The 13,105-nt window shown below is 35.6% G+C and overlaps 1 protein-coding gene across 2 annotated transcripts; it reads left to right on the top strand.

Annotated features, from left to right (window-relative positions):
* The first annotated feature begins 313 nt into the window (after nt 1-313).
* Nucleotides 314-11,642, top strand: LOC100259587 (peroxisomal ATPase PEX6). Of its 2 annotated transcripts, none has more exons than XM_010653749.3 (16): nt 314-695; nt 1,549-2,184; nt 2,322-2,565; nt 2,953-3,094; nt 5,516-5,690; nt 6,553-6,741; nt 7,190-7,468; nt 7,635-7,706; nt 9,020-9,106; nt 9,224-9,346; nt 9,440-9,550; nt 9,643-9,681; nt 9,835-9,956; nt 10,052-10,196; nt 10,447-10,527; nt 11,168-11,642. In XM_010653749.3, exons 1-16 carry the CDS (start codon nt 417-419, stop codon nt 11,255-11,257), a joined length of 2,814 nt encoding a protein of 937 aa, XP_010652051.1. In that variant the 5' UTR covers nt 314-416; the 3' UTR covers nt 11,258-11,642. The 2 variants fall into 2 exon arrangements, with proteins under 2 accessions (XP_010652051.1, XP_010652050.1); XM_010653748.3 differs by having other exon boundaries at nt 320-695; nt 6,550-6,741.
* Nucleotides 11,643-13,105: the final 1,463 nt, after the last annotated feature.

Raw genomic sequence — 13,105 nt, 5'->3', positions numbered from 1 at the left:
TTAATATAGATCAATTAAACTAATTAATTAAAATTTGATATATTCTATTATAAAATTTTGATATACATATTATATTATGAATATATTATGATTAAAATTCATTAATTTAATTAATTAAAATATTTATTTTAAAAAAAACTCAAAGCAACTAAAAAGCATTTTAAAATAACATATTTATAAATTTAAAATTTTAATCAATTCATTAAAATTTCAAAAGAGGTGATAATGCATGAGAGAATGGAAGGGTTGCTGAGACGGTGTCGTTTTGCCTGCTTATGTCAAAACATCGTTGCACCATGACCTGAAATATCAAACCATCATTCCAGAAATACCCCTCTTACATCGATTTGAGCAATTCACAGCTTCCCAGATAGGGCCATAGGGCTTGGTTTGATTTCTGATTGAACTGAGCTTCAATGGTGGAGAGAAGGAAGCCTCTTGTGCTCTCTTCAACCAAAATCCTCCTCGATTCCATACGGAACAGCGCGAGACTCAATAAGAGAGATGGAGTCACTGGAAACGAGTTGTCCGCCAATGAATCGTCGCCGACTCTGCACTTACCGGTGGGAATTCTCCGATTATCGGATGAAAAATCGGTCAGTTCGGACCCAAAGCTGGCTTTGCTCGACGATTCTGCTTTGGTTGGCCTCCCAACGTCTGCTCTCAAGAGGCTCTCCGTAACTTCTGGCTCACCGGTAAATTTTTACTATGGCGGGAAATTATTGCCGTTTGGTTACTGAAAAAACTGAGGGAAAGAAAACCAAAAATTATATTTTGTTTTGTTCTTCGAGATAATGGAAGACTCTACTCAGCTAAATGTGTGGTAATATTAGGCTTTAATATGGAATGTCCGGGATTCAGGATTTTGGTTTCTTTTCATTTCCAGCATTTTCTCAGCAACCAAACGGGGCAATATGGAATCGACGGAGCATGATAACAGTAGAGCATCAATATTTGAATATTATATACGTTAAACATTTCTAAGTTCGGAATAGGACACGAGAAAACCGAAAAAAGGCTACCCTTTTTTTTGTTACAATATTTCAATATTTGGACATTAAATAAGACTCACTATGAAGTTTTCATTTGTCTTCCTATCTTGCAACTCTAGTTGCCTCATCACTGTTCACTGTGCTATGAAGAATACCCAAATTACAAAATTGTCGATTGAGGTATGTTCATTTTGGAAAATAGTATTTGAGTAACAAAATTGTAGGTCAATATAGGCTATAAGCTCAATGAAATTGGACTAGTAAAAATAGAGGACTTTTAGTGAGAGAATAGTTACAAACCACTTTCAATGGTGTAAGCCTCTGAAATATTATCTTGTTGTAACTATCATTTTTATTCTTCATACATTATGTATGTAGAATTGGAACTCAGGTGCTTGTCTATATGATTCTAAGGTGTCAAAGCATACTAACTTGTTAATTTTCCTTTTGATTTTTTCCCTTTATTTCACCTTAGTATGCAATCTATTCTAATTACACAATCCAATAATTGATGTCATCATAATTTGTTTCCTGTTTTCCTCTTCTAATGTACAAGGTGCTTGTCAGAAATGTTGAGACAAATGTATGGAGAATTGCCCATGTTGTTGTTCTAGATTCTCCTCGCGCCCATGGACACTCATCTGACTCTAAACTACCACTTTCTCATTCTCCCCATACAATGCTTATTTTTCCTTCACTTAAATATCCTCAAAACGACAGTGTGCTTCTGGATGGGGAAGTCGCATATCTATCTCCTCTCCTTGCATTTAACCTTGACTTGCACATATCATGCTTGAAATCTCTTGTACACCAAGGCAAAGAGACTTTAGCATATTTGTTTGAAGCTAAAGCAGATGAGGAGACACGTGGAAGAGGGAGTGAGGCTTCTCCCATTAGTTTAAGCTTGGAACAGAGTGCTCGTTTGCCTAGATTTGCCTCACACTTGAGGGCTTCTTTTGTGAAGATTCCAGAATGTGGTACCCTTGAATCCTTGCAAGGGAATTCATCTATTGAAGCTGAAGATCGTCAGGAGATGATTGATTTGGCTTTGCATAATTACTTTAAAGTAGATAGGTATCTAGCCAGAGGCGATCTTTTCAGTGTTGGTATAAAATGGAATTGCAGATCAGTTATGTGCATTCCTTGCAGCCAAAGGATGCAAAATGCTAGCGATGACATAATCCATTTCAAGGTAAATATCTCCCTTTTTCCCCAAATGTTCTCCTATGCTCAAGGAATGTCATTACACAAACACATTCTACATTGGCTGTTCATGTCTTCTACAACTGGCTGTTCATGTCCTCTACAACTGGCTGTTCATGTCCTCAGGTTGTGGCTATGGAACCAGCAGATGAACCAGTTCTTCGAGTTAATTGCACTCAAACTGCCCTTGTGCTTGGAGGAAGTGTTCCATCAGCTGTTCCACCTGATTTGTTGATTGGAGGATCAAAAGGTTTTATGCCTTTGCAAGCGGATACAGTAAAGATGTTGGCCTCCATACTTACACCACTTGTATGTCCATCAACACTTGCTTCAAAACTCAGAGTCACTGTTCTTTTATACGGTTTGGCAGGTGTGTTGTTGCTGATTTATTATTTCCTTTTGTTAAATGCCATCATAATTGTGATAGCCCTAGCAATTATTGCTAGTTGTCTTTTGCACTGGTTAGATGTCTCTAACATGTAACGGGGCTAAATGGTTGGGATAACAATGTGATTATCTAATGGGCTATTAAGATATGGTAGCATCAATTAGAACAGTTAAAATTATGTGTTATATTTATTTCCCTGCTTGTTCAACTATTACAAAATTGAAATTCAAAATCAAGTGCAGTGGTTATATTCCTCTATATAGATGCATAAACATGTAGATGCAAATATAAGTTGCTTTACACAAAAATATGTGTACTGTCATGGAGTGTTCTGTTTGTTGGTGAGTGCTGATCAAATAGTTGTTGCAGGAGCTGGGAAGAGGACTGTTATTAGGCATGTTGCTCAAAGGTTGGGTCTGCATATTGTGGAATACAGCTGTCATAATCTGATGTCATCAGCTGAAAGAAAGACATCTGTTGCACTAGCTCAAGTTTTCAATACAGCTCACAGGTGAAGCAGTTGAACCTGTTGAGTATGGTCCTTGTAAATTGTTTCAGGATTCTTTGTCTTATCATACTCTTTCATGCTATTTAGTCATGCTATGAACACGAGAGTTCTATTTCTCCCGAATATTTTAGATCTTTGTAATACCTTGTGTTAGAAAGATGCTCATATACCCAAGGATGGCAATAGATCTTCATTTTTAGAGACAATGCCTCCTGCATTTTGCATCCATTTCTCACCTGATACCCCTTTGGCCCATTCATGCTTGGGCCTTTCCCTTCCTTCCCTGCCATCTCTTCCAAGGAAAGAAAAAGAAACCCCATTTCAAAAAAACAGTGGCATTACATTTTTTCATTTTTGTTCTTTTTAAGAATTCTCCATTCATCCCTTCCTTCTCTTGTTGCTATTTGTAAAATTCTAATAATTACTTTTTTACTAATTAGAATTGTATTTGGACCTATTGCTTTCTTCATTATTTTTCCCCCACAGAATGAAGTCAGGGTAATGTCCTTATATCCATTTTGTAATCCCAAGGAAAGTGAGACTTAGATTGGAGAAAATTCAAAGGGAGTTTTTGTGGGGAGATTTGGACGAGAGAAGGAAGATTCACTTGGTAAGATGGGCGGTTATTTGCAAAGATAAGAGGCATGGAGAGTTGGGGTTAAGGCATTTGAAGGTTTTCAATCATGCTTTGCTAGGAAAATGGCTTTGGAGATTTCCTCTAGAGAGGGAGAGTTTTTGGAGGAAAGTCATTGTTGGTAAATTTGGAGAGGAGGAAGGGGGTTGGACCACTAGAGTGGTGAGGGAGTCTTATGGGATGGGCCTTTGGAAAGACATTAAAAAGGGTTGGGAAGAGTTCCTTCTTAGAACTAGTATTCGTATTGGAAATGGTAGACGCACAAGATTTTGGTGGGACATTTGGGTAGGAGATTCTAAGTTGAAGGATCTTTTCCCTTTGCTGTTCAGAATTGCAACCCATAATTCTGCTGTAGTGGCTGATCTTTGGGGGAGACAAGGAGGTGGAGGCGGGGGTTGGGAGGTGCACTTTAGAAGATCCTTCCAAGATTGGGAATTGGAGGAGGTTACTCGTTTTTTGGATCATATTTTTGCAGTAAAGGTTCAAGAATGGGAGGATTCTTTATTTTGGAAGATAGAGAGGAGGGGAAAGTTTAATGTTAAATCTTATTATAAGTCTTTAAAGGATGAGAATAGCCCCTTATTTCCAGCCAAAGAGGTTTGGTGTTCGTATGCCCCTTTTATCATTTTTTTGCATGGGAAGCAGTTTGGAGTAAAATTTCTACTATAGATATGTTAATGAGGAGGGGTTGGTCTATGGTTAATAGGTGCAGTCTTTGTAAAGAGAATGAGGAATCGGCGGACCACATCCTAATTCATTGTGGTATGACAAGGGAGTTTTGGACTTTGTTGCTTTCTTCTTTTGGGGTGGTGTGGGTGTTCCCGGCTTCAGTCAGAAATCTGCTTCTAGAATGGAAAGTTAAGGGGCTAGGGACGAAAAAGAGAGTAGTTTGGAGATTGGCACCTATTTGTCTTTTTTGGTGTATTTGGGAAGAGCGAAACCGAAGAACGTTCCAAGAGGAAGAGATGTTAGATACTTGCTTGAGTAACCTTTTTTTTCGGTCTCTTCTTGAGTGGTCTCAACAGTTATTGGACTTGGACTCTCTCTTTTCTGAATTTTTTGGGTGATTGGCTTGTTGGTTAGCTTTTTCCTCTCTAGGTTTTTTCTTTCTTTTGTTGCCTTGTTTTGGCTTTCTTTGTATACTGCCTATGTACGTTGGGAGTGCCCCCTGTTTTGGCATGTTTTAATTTATATTTTTCTTTGTCTATCAAAAAAAAAAACTTAGGAATCCCCTGGTTTTTCCTTGGATTCTTCACAATTTCTATTTCTTTGATGTCTGAACAATCAGCTGTCACTGATTCTGTCTGTTATTTCATTACACTTTTTATCCATAGTTCATTTTAGATTAGATAATTCTGCAAGATCCCATCAGTGGATGAATTTTGCAGCATTATCAATTTTCCATTTTTTATTTTTTTTGCACTGCTAGTTCTTTTAAAGGATTTTCAAATCGTGCCTTAGTTGATTGTAACATATAGATTGAAAAAATTTCACCTGCCTTTTTCTGATTCTTCTGAATGGGAATCCTTTAATAAAATGATGAAAATTCGTGCTTACCAAAAAAAAAAAAAGGAAGAAGAAGATCAAATATTGGGTAATCTCACATCCTTTAATATTGTCATAGTTATATGTTAAACCTTAATCAAAGTATGGATGTGAACCCCTATTATTTCTTTTAGTCCAGTTAGGATGATAATATTTTATATTTGGCTATTGATTTAATGTATTTAATTAGGCTGTCCATGTTATTGCTGCTGCTTCCTATTCCTCATGTGTTAATCTCATAATAGGTACTCACCGACAATACTTCTTCTTCGCCATTTTGATGTGTTCCGAACTCAAGAAGGTTCTTCAAATGATCAAGTTGGCATAGCATCTGAAGTTGCATCTGTTATTAGGAAATTCACTGAGCCAGTAATTGAAGATGAAGACATTTATTCTGAAAAAAAATTAACTAGTGATTTTGTAAGTTGCAGTTTTTTTTTTTTTTTGTGGCATTCTACTTCTATTAGCTCTCCAGACTGATTTTTGTATTGTAGTTGCGTTTTCGTTTCAGTTCAAAATACTTCAATTATGACTTGATTGATAAGATTGCACAAGTTTCCCATCTTTGTTCCATTCTTCTTTTTCTTGATCCTCCCCATAAATTCTATTTCTTCTGATAAATATTAGAAATGAGGAAGGGAGATCCTTCTGGGATAAATAGGACAAGAAAAGGAAGAAAACTTAAAAATAGAAGCAAAGAGGAAACCAGAAACATAAGAAAAAGCTTCAGGCTGAAGAGTGTTAGCTCCATTAACACTCCTGGGAGCAAAACCTGTTCTGAATTCACTTATCTGGGGCCCTAATTAGCTGTCCAAACTACTAAGCAGGAGATGTCAATGGACTCTTCCAACAAGCTGGAGCACTTTTCTTTTCTCTGAAAGCATTTCCATCCCAAAAGGTTTGAACTATGAAGAAAAAATTGGCTGTTATGAACTCTCAGAAGGCCAAATATGCTTGATAGACCTGGACTTCTGAAAGATAAACCATCTAAATTTAGTTTGACTAGATCTCAAGAGATGAATCCAAGTTAAAGTTGACTGAAAAGCACCTCAATCTTGAAACTCATCATTCAGTTCTATTTAGAGACATGGTGTTCCTTAAATCCTTGGCAATCATGTACCAAAATTACCATTGCCTGGACTTGTATAACTGAGTCTTGGGTGAGATGAATGTGTCAAAATTTATTTTGAGAATTTTGCTTGTCAATTATTTTACAGAAAAATATTCATAAGTCATCAAAATATTTAAGAATACTTGCTCTTACACATTGCTAATGCAGCAGTTGAAGGATGCTGAAAAGATAAAAAGGCATCAGGTGTTGTTAGTGGCAGCTGCTGACAGTTCTGAAGGTCTACCACCAACTATTAGGCGTTGCTTCAGCCATGAAATAAGAATGGGTCCTTTGACTGAAGAACAAAGGGCTAAAATGCTGTCACAGTCGTTGCAAAGTATTTCTGAACTCCTCCCTAATGTAAGTGAGCAGAATGAGCTTCCTCTAGTCCTTTTTTCTGGGTAATTATTTTGTTAATATATAAAGCCTATGTAGTTATATGCTTAAGCATGGTTAACATTTTACCATGGCTGGTTTGAGAATTAAGGGCTCTGGTCTATTGATTAGGCCAAAAGTAAGCTTGATGGTTAACTGAGTATCTATTGATATCTTGTTGATAGTGGTTTTCCAAGGGCCCAAAATAATGGTACAGACTGTATGCAAGTTGAATCATTTGGTTTCAGAAGAGCTGTTTGCAAACTATCAATTGATTGTTATATGCCTTATGTTGTGAAGAGTATTTGCTAACATCATTTGATGGTCATTATCTTACCTCTTCTTTTTAGTTATATTTTTCATGTTGGTTATAGCTTGTGTTTTTTGGGACATGGCTGTTGACTTTGATGAGTCAGATAATTGCTTCTTGCAGACTGATTCAGAGGATTTTATAAAGGACATAGTTGGTCAGACATCTGGTTTCATGCTCAGAGATATGCGGGCTTTAATTGCCGATACTGGTGCAAATTTAATGCCCAGGTGTCAAACTAACAAACTTGAGCCTGGAGGCACAGATAATTCTCTAAGGTTCAAAGCAGTGCAAGACACCAAGTCATGCGAAGAAGCACCTCAAGTTCTGGGTAAAGATGACTTGGCCAAAGCATTGGAACGTTCCAAGAAAAGAAATGCATCAGCATTGGGTACTCCAAAGGTAAACTGAGGAGCAATAGTAGCTAAATTTGTGCCATGATGTTACATTCTGGGTTTGATCATTCAGCAAAAGTTTTAAATTTTCTTGAGCAGGCAGTGAGTTCTCTTTTCTTCCTAGAGAAATCTATTGCTGCCTGTATTTCTGAGTCTTTCTTGCTTTGACCTAGGTTCCTAATGTCAAATGGGAAGATGTTGGTGGGCTTGAGGATGTGAAGAAGTCGATTCTAGATACTGTTCAGGTGGGCCTCTTCTTTAGCTCTGCCTCTGCTTACCTGTGTTACCACTTCAATCCAGTCTATGTTTCATCAAGTTAAAAAAATTGTATTGCATATTCCTTTTAAGCTTGAAGATTTTTAAATTTGTTCTTATGTCTTATCATACAACTTCAGAAATTGTCTATTATTTAACAAAGACCATAGACGTTAAAATCTTAACTAGGTCTTGAAATGTTGAGATGTCCTGGATGCATGAACTTGAAAGATGTTTCAGTTATATCTGAGGCCATCTTTTTGACACATGACTGGAAAAATGGTTTTGTTTGCTTTGTTACTAATGGATAAATCATAGATCTCATTATCTGCATTAGCCAGATGAATCGAATTTTTATCCACTGTTTCTAAACTAGGATATTGTGCAATTGTGTTAAAAGTCAGGGGAATTGTTTTTCAAGACTTGGGTTGAAGTTTCCTCCCTAACTTGTATACTGTCTTCTTCTTGCATACTGAAAAAGGAGAGATTCATCTTTTGGGCCTTAGCATTTTCCAGTATGCCCAAGTGAAATTATCAAATTTAGTAGATTCCCTGCAAAAAAAATGCAGATGATGAATTTAGTATATTACCTGCAAGAATGCAGATGATGAATAAAATGAATCATCTACTGCCTCATTTAGGTCACTCAAAAATACAGAATATTCAAATATTTTGGCTGGTCTGTTATATGAATTTAAATTAGTTTAGAAATAATGTGACAAAAACCAGGACATTCTGTTTGGAGAGTCAAATGCATTGTGGATGACTATGCACTTAAAGTTAAAAAATAGTGAGATTTTACCTACCCAAGAAAATAGTAAAAGATGTGTTTTTAAGGTTTGATATGGGGTCTGATGGGTGTTGCTAAAGATAAATTGATGCAGAGCCTACATGCCAAACACACCCTTCTGAGACCTACCACAGTCAATAGGCATGGAGGATTTATCTATTAGTTAGGACTCTCTAATAAATATAAGATAGAATGGATAATACCTTCTAAAGCATCTGTTGGTTCAAGAATAATCGGGGAAATCAAGAAACCCCAGGAGTATTGCCACATACACAAAATCCAGGAATTTGATTTGATGTTTAGAGTAAAATTAGATTAAGGGCAGTAAACTAGTTCAGATGTTATATTTTTCTTGTCCCTTGGTATCTTATTTATTTTATGTATATATGTTGTCTATAGTTCCAAATGTATGGATCTAGTAGAATAACGGAATTAGAAGCTCGAAAGCCTGATGCTAGACTGTACCCTTATGATGTCTAATGATTGAGATATGCTTATTCTCCATATCTGCAGCTACCTCTCCTTCACAAGGATTTGTTTTCATCCGGGTTGCGTAAGCGCTCTGGTGTTCTTCTTTATGGTCCACCTGGAACAGGGAAAGTAAGTTTTTGTTTGTTAGCCACTTATGGTGATATCTCAATACGTTATTTCTTGTTTATTTTTTTAACCAGGAACCTGGTTCATTGCTTTCTTGGTTACTCCTATTGCAAATCTCAGACTTTATTGGCAAAAGCTGTTGCAACAGAGTGCTCCCTCAATTTTCTGAGTGTAAAAGGGCCTGAACTGATCAACATGTATATAGGAGAATCAGAGAAAAATGTTCGAGACATTTTTCAGAAGGTAAAGATATTCTTATGTGATTAGAATGCCTTGTTTTGCTCTAACATGTTTTGGTTGACCTCACAATTCTGTGACATTGGGCATCCTTTGTAGGCAAGGTCAGCACGTCCATGTGTTATCTTCTTTGATGAACTTGATTCTCTTGCTCCAGCCCGAGGTGCCTCTGGGGATTCTGGGGGTGTTATGGACAGAGTAGTTTCCCAGGTGAAGACATTTTTGTGATGGTTAATGCGGATTGTGTTTTTCTTTTATTTCCCTAATGGTGACCTCATTGTGGGAAATCCCCTTGCTACCAGATGCTTGCAGAGATTGATGGCCTGAATGATTCTACACAGGTTCTTTAAACTTCTTAATATATTCATTTTCCTTCTTTTTTTTCAGTTTCTTTCTATGTTCATGTTGTTTCTTTCTCTCTTTTTCTTTTCTTTTTCCCCTCCTTTTTTGCTTCTAATCCCACAATACACTCTTTTTTCTTTCTGGTTTACCAGGACTTGTTTATTATAGGGGCAAGCAACAGACCTGATCTTATTGACCCTGCACTTCTCCGACCTGGCCGATTTGACAAGCTGCTATATGTTGGAGTTAACTCTGATACATCTTATCGCGAGAGGTTAGTGCCCTTAACATTTGGCTTTCAGGTTGTAGTTAGGACATTCTATTGATACGACACACTTATTGGATGTCCCCATTTCCCACATGTTGCAGGGTCCTCAAAGCACTTACCCGAAAGTTTATGTTGCATGAAGATGTATCGCTTTACTCAATAGCCAAGAAATGTCCCCCAAACTTTACTGGTGCAGACATGTATGCCCTATGTGCAGATGCTTGGTTTCAGGCTGCAAAACGAAAGGTGAGTCGAGTCAACCCTAAACTGAATGTCCATTGTCCACCAGTTATTATATGGCAATTAAATCTATAAGATTTCATGGATGATTTTCCATTTTTTTTTGTTTTCATTCTGGAAATATGTACTGCTCATAACAGAGAACCTATGATAGAATCAGACATGGACATTGGTCCACCTAACCGGTCTGTGCTGATTTATGTACTAGCTTGTGTAGTGCACGAAATAAGTGCTTGAACTACCCTTTTTCTTGCAGGTTCTAAGTCCACCTTCTGATTCTTCTTCCATGGAAAATCAAGCTGACTCTGTCATTATTCGATATGATGATTTTGTGAAGGTATGATAAGTTTGTCCTTTTGACTTCATGATGGTTGAGGGGAATCTACGTATCTAAAGTTTTTGGACCTTTGACCGGCAATGATGAAGAGGAAATTTAGTAATTTACTCACCACATAGGTGGAATGCCCTAGTTTATGTAGGAATTTTTTTCCCCTTCACAACTGATCATTTGATTTGACTCCCCCACATATAGAAGGGTTTGATGCTTTCAAGCCAAGGTAGAAGAGTTGCATATGGTCACCATATTTCCTAATGCCCATTTTATCAAGCATTCCACGTGTAAATTCCTTTATGAAATAATTCAAACCTCGATGTCATAGAGTGTGATTTTGTGATTGACCAATTATAGAACTTCAAATTGTTTGGCAAATATCATGATGTGTCAGTCCTAAATTCAATTCCTATCGCTTGTTAAATGCCTTGAATTTATCTAATGCTAGTTGTGGTGGGCGTAGTCAACAACCAAAGGTTTGAGTTCCTACGGAAAGTCCAAAAGGTTCTGCATGGAAGGTTCCTTGGTTATCAACAAAATAAATATAAAATAAATAAATAAAACTTCAAATTGCCTTGAATGAATTCTCTTACTATAAAATAAGAAAGCGTGATCTGAACCCTGCTGCTTTGGCTTCACTTTGCAGGTCTTAAGAGATCTGACTCCCTCCCTCTCTGTAGCGGAGCTTAAAAAGTATGAGCGATTACGAGACCAGTTTGAAGGAGCTTCAAAATGAAACTCTGGTAAAGCTCTTGTGCAACTTGTTTACTTTCATATGTTATGACCCACCATTCTCATCATTCATCAAAGCTTTCTATATATAATTCTTTCAATAATAAAAGTCACTGTATACATGAGGTCATGGCTTTCTCCATTCCATTAGTAGTCATCAAATAGGCATCACTCGGCACTTGGATCCTGATGTTTTTAAATTGTGGGAGTCAAATTTGGTGGTTGGAGAATGTGGGCATGATTCCAAGCACATGTTCTCAAAAAGTATATTCCAACTGTGTGTCTGGTGTTGTAGCTTCAATCCATCATATGATGGGCCCATTTGGTCGACCTCAACACCTTCAGTGATTTTGTTTATCTGGCTTCAATTCATATCATCATTCTCATTACCAGTTTTATCACCTTATTAGATTACAAGAGTTGGTTTAATATTCAACATTTATTTGTTTTAGAGCCCGTTATGGCAGTGATTCTAAAAGCCGTTTTTAATATTTTTAACACTTTAAATTATAAAAATTTATAGTATTAAAAATACTATAAACGAGTTTTAGAATCCCTCATAAATGCATTATTAATGTCCTTTAATTTTTATATTTAATAAATAGGATTTTTTTTAATTATGACTTGTCAAAAAGTAAAATTTAAAAAAAACGATAAAAGCCACGTGCATATTGCGCATCAAATCATTTGTACTATTTTCTGACCGCTGGAAAAATTACCTATTTTTTCCTCCCCACAAATTTATCTACTTTTCAACGACTCTTGATTTTGGAAACAATCTTAGACATTCCAGTGTCCTTTTTTATTCTTGCGTGCTTTGGTAATAAATTTGGTGACTTAATATAAATAAAAATAATTAATTTATTTTTAATTTCATATTTTTATTTTATTTTTTATCTCCATTTGTTTTAATTATTTTTACGACTATTTTTTTTGTCACTTTTTGCTACACTTCATTAAGTTTATTGTTATCTTAATTATAATTTATAAAGATAAGTATATAAATTTGAAGATTTAAAATCATTTTTAAGATAATTTTATTCAATAATCTTAATACTTAAAATAAGAATTAAAAAAATAAGTTTTAAGTTAATAATTTAAATATAATTTAAATTAAAATTAATTTAAATTATTAAATAATAAGTATTAAATTATACAATAAAAGATAAAATAATAGGGGTTTTTTTTTTTTTTTTTAATGTTATGAAATTAGGATGCATCGACATCCATCAAAATGAAGAAAGTCATCGGCAAATCATCTACGGTAAGTGATGAGAGGCAACAAGCAATAGGAGATGATAAATCACACTTACAAAATTTACAATTTTTTTTTGTTCAAAATGGTTTTTTTTTTACAATATATTCTAACGGATGGAATAGAAATGACAAAATGGAATACTATTTAGGTTTTTTTTAATGGGTTTTTTTACCCCATTAATGTGCATCTTGACTAACAAGAGGCCTATCAATTTATGGTTTTATTGAATGAGATAGGAAACAACAACATGAATCCACCACTATCATTTACACCATCTCCTTACTAGTCATTTGGTGTGAGAAAAAAAATTATGTTAAAACTAAAAGATCTATTCAAAGTTGGTTCAATCAAAGTAACCATGGGACGAGTGATAAGCAAATTTTTCATAGACGAAAATGTTCCTCCATAGAAGGTATTATTTGATTTCTTAAAAAACATGATATTAGTACGTAATAAGCAATAAGTATAATTGAACAATTAATATTAAGTAATAACAAAATAAATAATTCTAATTCTTGTTTGTATATGTTTATAGTAATTTTTACTTCTTTTGTTGTTGTATGTTAACATTGTAGTTAACGATATGCCAGCTTC

The sequence above is a fragment of the Vitis vinifera genome, chromosome 7 (genome assembly GCF_030704535.1).
Source record: "Vitis vinifera cultivar Pinot Noir 40024 chromosome 7, ASM3070453v1".
Lineage (NCBI taxonomy): Eukaryota > Viridiplantae > Streptophyta > Magnoliopsida > Vitales > Vitaceae > Vitis > Vitis vinifera.
The sequence above is the reverse complement of the archived record's forward strand: the minus strand, read 5'-3'. Positions and strand labels throughout refer to the sequence as shown.

What these genes read in the sequence shown, in the direction of transcription:
- LOC100259587 (XM_010653748.3), top strand. Translation starts at nt 417, where the DNA reads ATGGTGGAGAGAAGGAAGCCTCTTGTGCTCTCTTCAACCAAAATCCTC. An exon ending in AAAAATTAACTAGTGATTTT is followed by an intron (nt 5,691 to 6,549) that starts GTAAGTTGCAGT and finishes TTGCTAATGCAG; the next exon opens with CAGTTGAAGGATGCTGAAAA. An exon ending in TTCGAGACATTTTTCAGAAG is followed by an intron (nt 9,347 to 9,439) that starts GTAAAGATATTC and finishes CATCCTTTGTAG; the next exon opens with GCAAGGTCAGCACGTCCATG.